General features: G+C 42.3%; 2 protein-coding genes across 2 annotated transcripts in view; both read left to right on the top strand.

The window, feature by feature from the left end:
• Positions 1–12,802, top strand: part of LOC117957226 (zinc finger protein 271-like) — a 39,548-nt gene extending 26,746 nt beyond the window's left edge. Inside the window, exons 3-8 of the mRNA XM_034892823.1 lie at positions 1,820–2,008; positions 3,741–4,198; positions 5,165–6,034; positions 8,415–8,529; positions 10,092–10,319; positions 11,283–12,802. Of these exons, the coding sequence (XP_034748714.1) occupies positions 1,828–2,008; positions 3,741–4,198; positions 5,165–6,034; positions 8,415–8,529; positions 10,092–10,319; positions 11,283–12,802 (3,372 nt within the window). The 5' untranslated portion in view covers positions 1,820–1,827. The remainder of the gene's footprint in view (positions 1–1,819; positions 2,009–3,740; positions 4,199–5,164; positions 6,035–8,414; positions 8,530–10,091; positions 10,320–11,282) is intronic.
• Positions 4,192–6,460, top strand: LOC117956474 (gastrula zinc finger protein XlCGF57.1-like). The gene has a single exon (XM_034891554.1). The coding sequence runs from the start codon at positions 4,667–4,669 to the stop codon at positions 6,218–6,220; it is 1,554 nt and encodes a 517-aa protein (XP_034747445.1). The 5' UTR covers positions 4,192–4,666; the 3' UTR covers positions 6,221–6,460.
• Positions 12,803–15,992: the final 3,190 nt, after the last annotated feature.

The raw sequence follows: 15,992 nt of genomic DNA, 5'->3' as shown, positions 1-15,992 counted from the left end.
GTGCTAGTTTAAAGTCAGTGGTGCTAGTTTAAAGTCAGTGGTGCTAGTTTAAAGTCAGTGGTGCTAGTCTAAAGTCAGTCAACATATTCAAATCGTGGTTTATTCACGGTTTGTTATTGCTTTAAGGAGAAAAGAGTAAACCGCTGGTGGCCATATTAACCCCCTCAGGCATAAGATAAGATAATAAGATAATAAGATGATACTTTATTCATCCCACAATGGGGAAATTCCCTTGTTCCAGCAGCAGTTTACACAGTAAAGAACAACAACAACAGACAAACAACAGACAATTTGCAAAAAGTACTGAATGAATGTAAAGTGGCATTATATACAAGATAGTTTAAAGCGAGGTGGCCATAGTACAAAAATATTGCAATGTAAGTAAATAAGTGAAGTAAAATTAAATATGTGATTAAATAATACAGCAAAGGTAAGTCCCCATAGTATAGATGATATTGAGTTTAAATATAGTATACATAAGTACTCTGAACGGTGTAGGGGGGAGAGCATAGTAACACATGTTCATCTGAGAGTAATTAATATATTAAGGTTTTCTTTGAAATGTTTCTAAACATGTATTTCTTTGTGACTGCATGAGTTACATTTGTACTAACTTCCTAAAACCTTACACTAGACTACATTTAAGATTATTATAATTTTTGACTTATCAGGCGGATCCTTTCTGACACTGGCAGCTACGTGTTGCATTCGACAAAACCTTTGGATGCTGTTTTTGGGGTGTGCTGTGATCTCACGTGGCCGTTTTGACTTTAACCTCAGGGAGGTGTAATAATTCATATTTCCTACAAGTCTAATTCGGCATTTAGTTTAATAGTGGATTATGTGTCAGTATGACCCTGGGGTCTCATTAATAATCCCTGTAGCATCCTTACTAAAAGTGTACCTACAACTTAAATCCAAAAATGGAGTTTGACAAAAAACAAGAAGTGTGTGTCCGTGACCTCCCAGGTGTGTACTTTCATTTCTTAATGACATCAGGCCTTCTAGGGAACTCCTTTTTATGGTTTTCTATTTATGAATGTGTGTTATGTGTTTGATAAATAGGGCTGTAGCTGTCTGGTTCAGTGTGTCTGTTGGGGATTATGTGTCAATATGCGAGTCCTGTACAACAAATGTCCTCTCTGGGACATTAAGTCCCCCATTCTGATGGCTGCTACTGTACTTTTAACATCCCGGGACCTCGGGACCGGCTCTGTGAAGACTAATAAGAAAACCTGTGTTCAGAGTAAAGGGATGAAGGGATCTTGTTTTGATGTTTGACTCCTTTATTAATCGGTTACAGTGGGGGGGGTCACGTATACTAAGCCAATGTGCTGGTCCATTAGATATGTAGTTCTCTCTTTTCTTTACAGTAGAATATGATCATCTTTTAAATGTAGTCTAGTGTACGTTTTTAGGAGGTTATGTAACTCATGCATGCAGTCACACATAAATACATGTTAAACATTTCAGAAAAAATGGACCTTATCACGTGGGGTTTACTTTCAGATAAACAGATGTTATTATGATTGAGGTGAATATGGGGATGGGGGGGGGGGGCATGCTTAACTGTTTTTTACCCTTGTGGCTTCCTTTAGTAAAAAAATAAAATAAAAATACAAATCCCTTGCTGACATTAGGCGAAACTCATAAACAGGAAGCAGCGTAGAGACCCCGCCCCCTGTTGCCAGTACTACACCGGAAGTGCTTTTACTGAGTAGCCCGTTCAGCTCATTGCTTTGCAAAAATCTCGCCGGTCGCAGAGCGTATTTGGTCGCGTGCGAGCTCCATCAGAGCAGAGCCAGGCGTGTTGCTGGAGGAGGTAAAATGTGTAAAGTCCAGATGCTGAGAGCGTTGGTGGAGCAGCGACTAACTGCGGCTGCTGAAGAGATATTTGGGCTGTTTGAAAGAACGATAGCAGAGTACGAGGAGGAACTTTGTCGTTCAAAAGAGGAGAACGAGCGACAACGGGAACTACTGGACGCTGAGTTTCGGCTCCACAGAGCAGGTGTGGCCTCTCTCTCTCTCTCTCTCTCTCTCTCTCTCTCTCTCTCTCTCTCTCTCTCTCTCTCTCTCTCTCTCTCTCTCTCTCTCTCCTGACATATCTGTGGAGAAGCAGCGCGGCTCTACTCTCAGCTTTACGGTAACCGACCGGCGTTGAAACGGTTCCGTGTTTCTGTTTGGGACTTTATTTCGCTTCTTTTCTCACATTTAATCCGCCTCTCTCGGAAGGTGTAGCCCACAGCTAACCGACTACTGAATCCGTCTATGGTGGCAGTTTTATACTTCCTGTTTATATCCCCAAAGCATCATGGGGTCTGTAGTTGCACAGCTTACATGACTACTGACGTTGGCTAGTCATTAGGCTCGTTCGAGATGAGCCAGGTCTGCGCAGAATCGATCACCGGCGATCGGCGCCCGTTGCATGCCGGTTAGATTTCTGTCCGAGTTGATCCCGACTTGCTCTGACGTCATGCACACGTGGGCAACGGAAATCTCACGAGAGCAAGGCGGCCGCAGTTCTGAGACGCAGTCGGCGCAGTTGCTTTTCACCGACTGCAAGAGCCAGGAGGACCCAGAGCATGCTGGGAAACGCCGGCTTCTCAGCTGATCTAACACCTGATTGGTTTACAACATGATGACGATTTATATAAACTTTTTATAGTTTTTGAATCGGAGGGATTTTAATTGCTATTTGTCTGATTTGAAGACTTATTCTGTCCAGAACACGTGTTGTGTGGCTGATAGTGACGTTTAGAAGTCAGAGAGACTAAATCTGTTCAGATCACGGATCATCTACAGTGTGTTGTTCATTAAAATCAGCAACAGATCTCATGTAGAGCACTTTGACAGCTACTCTGTTATAATAAAACAACTAGAGACTGTGGACCAGCTGGTATGTGGGTCTGATTATATTTTATTAAATCGGGATCGCACCACAGTGTTTTTGTCACTTCCTGTCCAGCCTGAAGGCGGCTGGAATCGGATGGAAACTGTCCGACTTTCCCGCAGCTTTCTGTCCCCCCCCCCGCGCTGCTGCCGCCTGCTCCCGTCCACTTTACAGGCGAGGCGCAGGTCATCTCGAACGAGCCTATTTAGAACTGTAGATACAGGAGAGAGGGTTAGTCCTTTCAAAATAAGAGTTGAAACGGTTAAAGGTGTAATAATAATAATAAAGTACTGACTGAAGTGTTTATAGTATTAGCTAAAAGTACTGACTGAACAGTAGTAAAAGTATCTAAAAGTACTGACTAAACTGTTGAAATAGTGGCTAAAAGTACACAGTTTATAGTAGTAGCTAAAAGTGCTGAATGAACAGTAGTAATAATATCTAAAAGTACTGGCTAAACAGTTGAAATAGTAGCTAAAAGTACACATCAAGTATCCACAACTATGACATCACTGTGTCAGCGGCTGCCTACGCTACTTTACTACACACAGTGTCTCACTTCCCAAAACAATAACCCTGTCGGACTAACGTCACACACACACGCCCACATGGCTACCTGTCTTAAAGGGGAAGGGCCAGCCGTTGATCATCATGAAAAAGGAGAACGGTGGAAGTTTACTTTTCTATCAAGCAGCAAAAAAGGATTAGCGTCAACATCGCAACATCCTGCAAGCGCACATCGCGATGTCGATGCTAAAACACAATATCATTCAGCCTTATCCCTATTGCAGGGACAGTATTGTCTGAACAGTTGTCTTTATTTGATTGTATTTGTATCGGTTTCCAGCAGATGTTGAGCAGCTGTTGGTGGTTAAAGAAGAGATTCCCCCTGAGCAGCAGGAGTGTAGCTCCAATGTGGACCAGGAGGAGCCAGAGCCCCCCCCACACATTAAAGAGGAGCAGGAAGAACCATGGGGCAGTCAGGAGGGAGAGCAGCTTCAAGGGCTGGAGGAGGCTGATATCACCAAGTTCCCATTCACTCCTGTCCCTGTGAAGAGTGAAGATGATGAAGAGGAAGCTCAGTCCTCACAGCTTCATCAGAGACAAACTCAATACATGGAAACAGAAGCAGATGGAGAGGACTGTGGAGGACCAGGACCAGCAAGGAACTCACATCCACATTTACAATCAGAGACTGAAGACCAGATTGGAGACTCTTCTGATCCTGAGACTGATGACAGTGCTGATTGGAAGGAGACCAGAGAACCTCAGTCAGCTTTAAACTCTCTGAAGAATAATGAAGTCCCTGTAAGTTGTACGACTGAGTACTCTGACTGTTTGAAAAGACTTGGCTTCAAGACACTTAACTCATGCACAGTCAAAAAAAAGATTCTGTTCAGCTGCAGCATATGTGACCAAAGTTTCACCTGGTACAAACAGCTCAGGAACCATCAGTGTGTTGGTGGTCAGAGTCAAACTGAGGAGAACAGAGAGAACGCTGAAGACATTGAAACAGAAGCTGATGAAGAGGACTGTGGAGGACCAGAACCAGCCAGGAACTCACAACCACTTTTACAACCAGAGACTGAAGACCAGACTGGAGACTCTTTGGGATTTCAAACAAAGGGCGGTAATGATGATGATCAGACTGACCCCAGTCATTCTCAGTCAACTCCGAAAAGTAACAAAGTCCCTGTGAGATGTACAGAACAGAAAACATTCAGCTGTTCGGTTTGTAAGAAATGTTTCAAATACAGAGGTTTTTTTGTGAAGCACATGAGAACGCACGTGAGAGAGACAACGTCCTCCGTCAGTGACACTCAGACACATCACAAAACTGCAGAAGCAGAAGACACTGAAGACAAGACTGGAGACTCTTCTGAATTTAAAATGGACGTCAGTGATCATTGGACCAAACCCAGTGAACTTCAGCCAACTCTTAAATGTAATAGGGTCCCTGTGAGCGGTAAGAGACCTACAACTGGAAACAGGAAACAGTTCAGCTGCTCGGTGTGTGGGAAAAGATTTAGCAACAAGACAAGTCTTAAAATACATATGATAACTCACTCAACCGACAAACCGACAGTTTGTGGTAGAAGTTTTTCTCAGAAGGGGAACTTAGTTTGTCACATGCAACGCCACACAGAAGAGAAAAAATACAACTGTACAGTTTGTGGGAGACGTTTTAAATTCAAAGAAGATTTCGGGCAACACATGAAAATCCACAAACCAGAGACACAGTCTACTTCCTGTGTTAGTGCCGCAAAAAAGCAGCCGGGGGAGAGCTTCAGTCTGAACCGGGAAGAGCCAGAATTTAGGAACCCTGATCCACATTTACAACCCAAAGACAAGACTGGAGACTCTTCTGAAGTCAGCAATGGTTTGAAAGAGAGCCCAGGACGGCAGTTTGGTTTGATGTTTTGGAAAAATACTGAAGTCCCAGCGGAGAAAGCACATAGCTGCTCTTTATGTGGCAAACGTTTTATCAATGAGTGTACCCTGAGAGACCACATGATACAGCACACGGACACGCCGTTCAGCTGCTCCGTTTGTGGCAAAGGTTTTTCTCAGAAGGAGACGCTAGAGCGTCACATGCCACATCACACCGGAGAGAACAACTACAGCTGTACAGTTTGTGGGAGACGTTTCAGGTTCCAAGGAGACGTCGGGAGACACATGGCAGTCCACGCAAAATACAAACCGACAGAGCGAGTTGGCAATGTATCGATAGAGAGCAGAGAACCGCAGTCAACTTTAAAGTCTCAGAAACATACAGACGTCCAGGCTGAGGATTCACTCAGCTGCTCTTTTTGTGGCAAAACCTTTACCCGTAAGTTCTGCCTGAAGGTCCACATAAGACTGCACACGGGAGAGAAACCGTTCAGCTGCTCCGTCTGCGGTAAGCGCTTCGTTCAGCGCTACCACTACCTGGAACACACGAGGCTTCACACAGGAGAGGGCACATTCGACTGCTCTCTGTGCGGGAGAAAGTTCGGACACATGTTCCGACTCAGAAATCACATGACCTCTCACACGGGAGAGAAGCCGTTCAGCTGCTCCGTCTGCGGCAAAGGCTTCAGATTCAATGGAGAACTAAAGAGTCACGCGCTGGTTCACTCGGGGGAAAAACCCTTCAGCTGCTCCGTCTGCCTACGAGGTTTCCGTCTTAAGTTTATGTTAACAAGTCACATGACAATCCACAGCGGGGAGCTCCCGTTCAGCTGCTCCTTCTGTGGGAGAAGATTCCGGCAAAAGGGAAATCTGAAAACACACATGAAGAAGCACGAGACGGAAGCAGCTCCGGCTGCAGAGTTAAAGACAAAAGGATAACTCGGTGGGAGAAGAAGAAAAACAGAACTTTCTGATAGATGTCCCCAAAAAATGGGGAATTCCAGTGTTGCAGCTGCAGAATACCGAACACGCAGCAAAAATACAGAATATACATGAAATAACAGGATGCAATTTAAGAACAGATCATTTAAAATATATACAACTTGGGAATGAAAATATACAACTGTTACACAACTGTACCATCATTAATAACGCTGTAGGTAAAGTAAATATCGTGTTTTAGATGTCAGTAAAAGCGTCTCTCTGATAGAGCTGCAAAGATCCTGAACTAGTCAATAGAGGAAAGGTTTATGTATTCATATTTACTTTGAGAATACACGGTATAAAAATCATTAAACCCTGCAAATTAATGAATGTAATGTGGAACAAAGGCAGGACACGATGTTGTGATGTCTAACAGCGGTATACTACTATCTGAGTATAGGGAAGTACTGGAGTTTATGCACAGATCTGATGCCATGTAATAAAACCCTAATGAAAATCTAATAAATTACAAACTTTATGTCAAATTTGTTTTGTGTCACACATGGGAAAACACTGTTGTCAGTCAAAATAATTGTAACTAGATATCAAAATAGTCCAACCCTAATTCAGATCTTGATCTGGGTCTGAATCTATTTGTGGAATCTGTTCTTCTGTAAGGAGGGGTACACGTCGGCCAGCGGGCGGTTCTGGGGTATTTGTTGTAAATTAAACACTGTTGATAACTGAAATCTGTTTTTTGAATGAGGAGACTTCATAGATTGGAATGTCTCCAGATTAACCCTCATGTTGTCACAAATCTCTACTTTCACTGATTTTGGGGCGTCTTATTCAATTTTATAGCATTTGAAAACAAATTGAAATGTTTTTGAAATAGTAGTAGTATTATATGTATGCATATATAAAGTAGTGTTGGCATTAAATATAAATAGTATTGAGTAAAAGTTGACATATTCCAGTCTGTGATTATCATCAACATCCATTCCTTTCATTTTAGTCTCAATAATTCCTAATTTCTGCTTTTCTAACTCAAACATTAGGGATAATTTCCTATGAATGAGGTTTATTGACTTTTTTTGAAATTAAAGAAATATTTGTAAAACTGAATATAATGTTGAAGATGTCAGAAAAGTGACAAAAATTGAAAAAAAGCATTAAAAGTGATGAAAAAGGGACACAAATGTAAGAAAGTAAAAACTAAGCATCAAAAGTGGGATTTTCCCATTTTGACGGGAAGACAACAAGAGGTTTAAAGGTAGCTTTATTCAGACAGAAGACCCCCCCCCCCCCCATCCCCAGTCTACGTACATCAAGTGAAAACACTGAACTTCTTCAGCTTTAAGCTTTCTAAGTTTTCCTTATGTACTATCTGTTTTAGCTTTTCCAAAGATTTAGACACAGAAATGGAGATAATATCGGTCCAACATGACGGGAAATAAAACCACAAAGAGACGCCAAATGTCTGGGGAGGAACTGCTTTTTATTATCATTATTATTATTATTATTATTATTATTGACACCTAACCCTCCACCTAATACGCGCACCGCAGTCTTCCACAAAATTACCATTGCATTGTGCGATATTGTAGGAACTGGAAATAGTTATCATGTGAAATATGTAAGGCCTTTGTAGAAAGGGAGAAAAGCTTTTGGGGTGAGGCAACTTTCGAACAAAGGAACGTCTCTGTGTCTGAAGAAAGCTACATTTAACCCTTGAGTTGTCTTCCCCTGAAATCGTGAAAATCAACACTTTGACGCTTTTCAGACTTTTTTGAAACTTTTTCTTACATTTTTGTTCCTTTTTTCAAAACTATTGTTGCTTTTTTAATGTTTGTCACTTTTCTGGCATTATCAACACTATTAAATTCAGTTTTACAAATGTTTTTTGAAGTTCAAAAAATGATATATATATTTATTTATTTTATGGAATCTAATTTATTATTATTTATAATTATTTATTATTTAATTTAAGATATGGGGGGCTGGGGAGGGGAACATTACTGCATACTTTTACTCTAGGATTTGATTACGTCTGATTTATATTACCATAACGTTGCTTGGCGCTGTTAAATCGCACTAGAAAGAGAAGTCTTATTTTGAAGGGGTTCCCGGAAGTGTCCGTGTGTATTTCCTCCGGTAGGACCGGGAGGTGTGTTAGCAGAGTTAGCCGTTAGCTGGAGCTGAATAACAGAACCACCGACCGGCAGAGTCCAGCTCAGTAAGCCGAGCAGAGGCGGCCCGACCCCGGACACTGCTGCTGCTCTGTGGGGGGGTTGAACCGGAGATGAAGCCGAGAACAACGACAGGTCGCTGTACTTTCTGTGCTAATGCTGCTAAGCTAACAGCTGCTTTTAGATCGTCTGCTGAACTGTTAGCTTAGCACGTTAGGGGCTGTTTGTTCTCTCTGGGTTTCATCATGAAGCTAACGCTATCCTAGCACGCCAGATCAGCGCTGTGGTCTGATGTATTGTAGTGGGTGTACTGTATGTCTGTATGTATGGGCCTATATGGGCCGGGGGGGGGGGGGGGGGGGGGGGGGGGGGCGGCTTCCCCAGGTAAATATTGAGCATCATCGACCTCATTTCCTGCATTCTGACACACTTTACACTCCATCTTGCGGTGGAAATACGTTTATGACGAAGAAGAAAAACGCAGATGGAAATTCAAAATGTATCAAATTACAAAGCATGTTACGTGTCCTTGGGCGATTTTAGGTTTTGAAGGATATGGAAGTCCTGTAGCTTTCTTACTGGGAATACTGTGCATCATGTGACATTTAAACCCTGTGGTGCATCACCATGGTAACCTGTGCTGTAGCGGTGTGAATGCTGTGTGCTGGCCGACGCCTCACGCGAGGCATTGCTGTAAGGAGCGGGTGACGTGGTGAGAACAGAGTGGGAGTGGGTGGGCAACACAGGGCTAGTCATCATCTTACATTTGGATCTATCTTCATATGACACACGTGTTGTATTACCCGGTTTTTAAGGAGCACAAACGCTCATTTTCATGGTCATTACTGTATTTTGAGGTTGGACCAGAACAGGTTTCCAGGGTTTCTTTTTCTAAAAACACTATATGTTTGTTGTACTGCACATTGTTGCAGCTCCTCTTTTTGCCCTGTGTGTTGAGCTGTGTGTTTTAGCTCCAGAGTGAGACTAAAACACAGAGCTTCTCACTTCTGGTCCATCTATGTCTACGAGGTACCAACAATAAACACAAATAGAAGAAGTCTCTTCACGAAATGTTAGAGACAAAAGAATTTTGATTAATAATGAATTGCTGAGTCATAAAAATAAAAACATATATTTTTAAAAACAAAAACATTTGGTATCCTCCCCAAAACTGTAAAACAGTGAAAATGGAGCCAGAGTTCTTGTGCTCATTGAAGTATTCTAGCGGTCTTGTGGGGAGGGTTGTACTTAATCTCAGTTGTCTAACACTCATGATTTTGTCGACCAACTTTTACGCCAAATTTGTAAAACTTCCTCCACAAACAATCTCTTTACTCTTTAAATCATGTGTTACAAGAGACGTGCTTCTTTTAAAAGTGGACTAATGGACCATAGAAATCTTAGTTGTCTAATCAACACAGGGGAGACCGCACTAGTTGTGGAAACTGTTAGCGGAGCTTTATGGGGTTGCTGAAGCTGCACATGATGCGCAATAAAACTTTTCTGTGCTGGCTTCTCCATTGTTTTCCCATGGGGAGAGCAGTGCAACTTCTACCGGTGATCACGTGTAGGTCGCTTTACAATGTTCTTGGGGTTATTTAAGTGGTTCTACTTATCTTTAAGGAGGTTTTTCAGGACTGAGAAAAAGGTTGAACTTAATTAAATTGTTTTCAGACATCTCTGTATGTTTCCTGCAGCTGTGCAGCAGCTGTTGGTGGTCAAGGAAGAGGGTCCCCCTGAGCAGCAGGAGTGTAGCGCCATTGTGGATCAGGAGAAGCTAGAGCACCCTCCACACATTAAAGAGGAGCAGGGGGAACTGTGGAGCAGTCAGGAGGGAGAGCAGCTTCAAGGGCTGGAGGAGGCTGATATCACCAAGTTCCCATTCACTCCTGTCCCTGTGAAGAGGGAAGAGGATGATGCTTCAGGTAAGAACAACATGGTTGTTCTTGTTTTCGTTTAGGGGGTTCTAGTTGATCTGCATACAAATATAGGGTTTAAACAATCAGTAAGTTCTTTAAGGTTTTCCTAGAACTTTACGTGGTTCTACTTTTGCTGCTGGACATTCTAGTGGCCATTGAAGAGCATTTTCTGCATCAGGCTCATCATAGCACAAGCTATATCTTTGGCAGAATGGATTATATGATAGGTAGCGTTGTGCTGTTAAATATTGCAGCTAAATTAGAAGCCAGTGTAGCCAAGTTTCCTTGCCAACTTTATCGCCTTGGAAATAATTGGTGAGGCTACTATAGTCAGCCTCCAGCACCCTGCTGGAGCTGCTGCCCCCGCGACCCGATACCGGATAAGCGGTCGAAGATGGATGGATGGATGGACTATAGTCAGCTGCAAATGGGACTTCTCTGCCGTCACCTCAAGCTGAGAGCCTCTGGCTGCCTTGAGATCCGTACATGATGTGTACTTTAGCTTTTTGCAGATTAAAATGCGGGACCCACCGGTACTGCACCCTGGTCCAAGACAGTGAGCCCTTATCTCCTCCATTTTTTGGCGGCAGGAGTAGATAACTATTTAGGTAGCAGGGATTAACAATACCTGCTGCATTCGGGCCGATGCAAAGACGAGAATGCCATGAAGCTGGAAGCTACGGCAAGGTTGATGGTTGAAGAATTTCATGTCCCCCTGAAATCATATTTATGTTCAAGCTTCTTGTTGTAATGGTCATTTTTATGCTGATGATACCATTATGTTCACAGTCTGCTTTCAGTGACTTCCAGACTGTCCTGTTAAGTTTAAATCTTGTTCTTATCAATGTCAGTTATATAAAAAGGTCAGAGGTTTAGCTAATTCTTAAAGGGAGACCAACGTTTTTGGATGGTGCAGTTGTCTTGGTCTGATCACCCGCTTTTCAATCGTGTGTTTCCTATTTCCTACAGATGTTAATCAGCTGTTGGTGGTGAAAGTAGAGTTTCCCTGTGAGCAGCAGGGGTGTAGCGCCATTGTGGACCAGCAGGAGCCAGAGGCCCCCCCACACATTAAAGAGGAGCAGGAGGAACTGTGGTGTCAGGAGGGAGAGCAGCTTCAAGGGCTGGAGGAGGCTGATATCACCAAGTTCCCATTCACTCCTGTCCCTGTAAAGAGTGAAGATGATGAAGAGGAAGCTCAGTCCTCACAGCTTCATCAGAGACAAACTCAACACATGGAAACAGAAGCTAATAGAAAGGAATGTGGAGGACCAGAACCAGCCAGGAACTCACATCCCCTTTTGCAACCAGAGACTGAAGACCAGACTGCAGGCTCTTCTGAACCTGAGACTGATGACAGTGCTGATTGGAAGCAGACCAGAGAACCTCAGTCAGCTTTAAACTCTCTGAAACATTGTAGGAAAAGATTTAGCTGCTCTGAGTGTGGGAAAAGATTTAACCGTGAGTCACATCTGAAGAGACACATGATGACTCACACAGGAGAGAAACCTTTTAGCTGCTCAGTCTGTAATAGATCTTTTGCACAGAGTGGAGATTTACAGAGACACATGAGAACTCATACAGGAGAGACGCCTTTTAGCTGCGCTGAGTGCGGTCATCGATTTAAACAGAAGTCATCCTTGATAAGTCACATGACACTGCACACAGGAGAGAGAAGACACGGGTGCAGTGTTTGTGACAAAAGATTCATCTGGCATTATCAGCTCAGGATTCATAAATGTGTTGGTCGTAAGTCCTCACAGCTTCATAAAAGAAAAACTCAACATATGGAAACAGAAGCTGAGGGAGGGGACTGTGGAGGACCAGCACCAGGAAGGAACTCACAACCACCTTTACAACCAGAGACTGAAGGACAGACGTTAGACTCTTCTGAACCAGAGGCGGATGACAATGCTGATTGGAAGGATACCAGAGAACCTCAGTCAGCTTTAAACTCTCTGAAACATGATTCAAGATGTAAGAAAACATTCAGCTGCTCTGAGTGTGGGAGGAGATTTGGCCGCAGTACACATCTAAGGAGACACATTAAAACTCATACGGGTGAAAAACCTTTCAGCTGCTTAGTTTGCAAGAAATATTTTACACAGAGTGGAAGTTTACAGAGACACATTAGAATCCACACAGGAGAAAAACCTTTTAGCTGCTCAGTGTGCGGAAAAAGATTTATACAGAAGTCCCAGCTAACAAACCACGTGGCAGTTCACACAGGAGAGAAAAGGTACAGCTGCAGTTTTTGTGATAAAAGATTTGCCTGGCCGGAAAAGGTCAAAAGACATAAATGTGTCGGCCGTCAGTTGGCACAGTTACAGCAAAGTCAAACTGAGGAGAAGAGAGAGGCAGAGAAAACCAGGACCTCACATTCACCTCCAGGTATACAACCAGACACTGAATACCAGACCAGAGACCTTTCTGAACCTGAGATGGATGACACTGCTGACAGGTTCCAGTCAGCAGCTGAACTGAACAGGTGAAAACAACATCTTGTATGAGCATCAACCATTTTTCCTTGCCTATTTTACAAGTTATTGATCTAATCAGCCCGACTAATGGTGACACAGAGGGATCTTTCTGCATTCATCAATAGCTTTCCATGAAGTAAATCATGAAATTGTACTCTCAAAACTAAGTATCCGTGGCCTTCCAGGTTCAGTACTCCAATGATTACATAGCAAACATAATCAAAGTGCTCTTCTTTTTAAGCAAACTTCTTGGTGCTTTTCTTTTTCATATTAAGATATTCGACCTGATTGGTTGGTTCCATTCTAGGGCTGCACAATTAATCACAATTTTACCGAAATCGCATTATGGAGTACTGCAATACTAACAAATTAAAATTTGTCCAACCATTCTGAGTGAAGTACCGTGACGCTGCAGGGACGTCGCGGCCTATAAATCCTATCTTACAGGCTAAAGAACAGATCCTTGTAGAAAAACCCCAATAAATCATTTTCATTTTTTAGATTTTAATATTTTGTAATGAAAATGAGTGATACAAAAGGGTCATTCCCTCCAATATCGTCAATCATGTCGTAATCGATATAGCAATCAATATACGTTTCTCAGATCGAGCAGCACTAATCCATTCAGTGTCTTACAGCTTTATTAAAATGCATTTCTGTTCTTTATGCACAGAGACGATACATGAGTGATAAGTTTATGGATGACTTCATAGACTTTAGTGCCTCTCCTTGGTGGCTGTGTAGCTTTTACTTAAATTTGACATCACGGAGTCACATACACGTGAAATACTGTCACAAACTATTAAAACACAAGTGAAATCCTAGCATTTTAGTAGTGCATAAGAACATTTCAGTAGTGTATATAAGAATATTTTAAGTAGTGTGTAAAGGAGAAAATAAGTTTCAGTAGTGTATATGCCTTCCTGTATTGAAGTTTAACAGTAGGCCGAAACGTACTGCCTACTGATAAACTTTATACATTTTGCAGGTTTGACAGTGGGCTGGAGTTTTCTTTGGCTTTGAGCTGCTTGTCCCCTCCGACGCTCCTGTCCCACGTTGTAGATGGGCAAAGACTTTGTCAAGTTTGTAAAAACACTACTGAAACGCTCCATATATACACTATTGGAAGTAAGATCCTAGCATGTCAGTAGTGTATGTGAGCGTGTTTCCACATTGGTTAGAGCATTTCAATTGTTTGTGAAAGGTAATTGTGAATAATGTTGCGATTTATTGATATGTTTATTTATGTGTCATGCCACTAAGTGACCCATCCAACGCGTAAATCATAACACCAAGACAACCGTGAATACTTCCACAGCTTCCACGTCAATTTCCACACACAACGCAACATACTCTGAACAAAACAAAGAACTAAAACAGCAGCCACAACACAACAGTGCCACCCATCCATTGTCCAACTAGAGCCAAACGACACAAAACAACAGGGCATGTCATTTCCAGAAAGAGTATCATCGATACAAAGCAGTCTTCCTTTTAGCCCGTGCTCGTTCTAAAAAGTCTCCAAACTGATAGATCTATACCCTATACCCATAATCCTCTGCTGCACGCCCGGCGGAAAACGCTGCCTGCTTGCATGGCGGAAATGAGCGCAAAGGAAACGCCAAAGGCAGAAAGAGTAACAGACGCTGGCGGATGCCTTTACAGCTCACAAATGCAGCTGGCCCGCCATGATGATGATGATGACGATAATACGTTTGGGTTCACAAACAGATATTAGGTGCTGCGTCCACTACCGGGCGTCCCGCAGGTTCTTCAAACTATTTGTATATTACTATTTATAATATTCCTTATAAGTATTGAGTTTCATTTATAAAGGTCTTACAATTCTTCTTGTCCTGTCATAGGATTAAGTGCATATTATGTGTGGGTTTTAATTTATTATTTTTTATATTTATACAGTGTTTATATATTTTTAGTTTCAGAACATGAGAGCTCTTAAAGTGACAAATATTTAATCCATTTTATATTAAGAGGAAAACCATATCACTAACCCATGTCTACATGTGGTTGACGTTACTGATTTTTTATTAAATGGCCGAGACGTTGTAATTAAGTTTCATCCGAGGTGGTCTTTGGAGAAAAATATGAAAATCCTTTCACTCCATTTATTATTAAAGGCCCTGAACAGTCAGACACCTGCGTGGGTGTTCAAAGGAAACCAGCGTCTTTATGTTCTGAGTCCACTAGATGGCGCTCTGGGTTTTAAGAGAAAAGCCTAAGGCAGTTCAGTGTTCTCAACCAATTGTTTAACACAGAGCGCCATCTAGTGGCTCAGAATAAAGGCACTGGTTCATGAAGCTTCATTTGGCCGTCACTAGGTCCTGCATACTACCTGCGTGGCGCCGCTGCTGCTGCCGGTACACATGTATGTTTCCCATTGATCAAATGAAGGAATAGCACGCTCTTCAACTTTATTTTGTCTGTTTGTCTCTTTGTGTTTGCACATATTTTGATATTTCATCTGTACTGACAGGTGCAATATTTGAGAATCAACACATTTTTTGAATTATTTATTTCTGCATGTATGTCAAAAGAAACATAAAAATGTAATTTATTAATTGTGTTTGTGTCAAAATTCGTTTTCCATTTTGCCGGAAAACACTTGCAACGCCCCTAAAAACTAGGCGTCGGTCCTATTTCGGAGTGTTTTCAGTGTGTTTTCGGCGTGTTTGAGCCGTGCGTGTCCTGCAGGCAGTGTGCAGGAGCCCTGAGGACCTCCGGAAAGACTATTTTCAAAAATAAACACACAAAGTGATACGTAATACATTCTGTTAAACACACGTGTCTTTGTCAATCGATTATAACTCATCTTGATTCAACTGTCATACTACGTATATCAATGTTATAGTAATTAAAGGGAAACAGTGACTCCACAATCTGAACTTATTCCATTTACCCAAATGTTTCTATTCACGTTTACTACATGAGCGCCGAGAGCCAGGGTCAGTCCCAGGTTTCTGGGGGGGGATTGTTGGGTCTTTGTAAATTATAGAGCGGTCTAGACCTGCTCTACCTGTAAATTATAGAGCGGTCTAGACCTGCTCTACCTGTAAATTATAGAGAGGTCTAGACCTGCTCTACCTGTAAATTAAAGAGCGGTCTAGACCTGCTCTATCTGTAAATTATAGAGCGGTCTAGACCTGCTCTACCTGTAAATTAAAGAGCGGTCTAGACCTGCTCT

This window comes from Etheostoma cragini, chromosome 14, assembly GCF_013103735.1.
Source record: "Etheostoma cragini isolate CJK2018 chromosome 14, CSU_Ecrag_1.0, whole genome shotgun sequence".
NCBI classification, from domain to species: Eukaryota; Metazoa; Chordata; class Actinopteri; order Perciformes; family Percidae; genus Etheostoma; species Etheostoma cragini.
This window is presented reverse-complemented; position numbering and strand designations above follow the sequence as displayed.

Bases quoted from the DNA above. Each gene is read 5' to 3' on its own strand.
- LOC117956474 (XM_034891554.1), top strand. From the start codon at position 4,667: ATGAGAACGCACGTGAGAGAGACAACGTCCTCCGTCAGTGACACTCAG.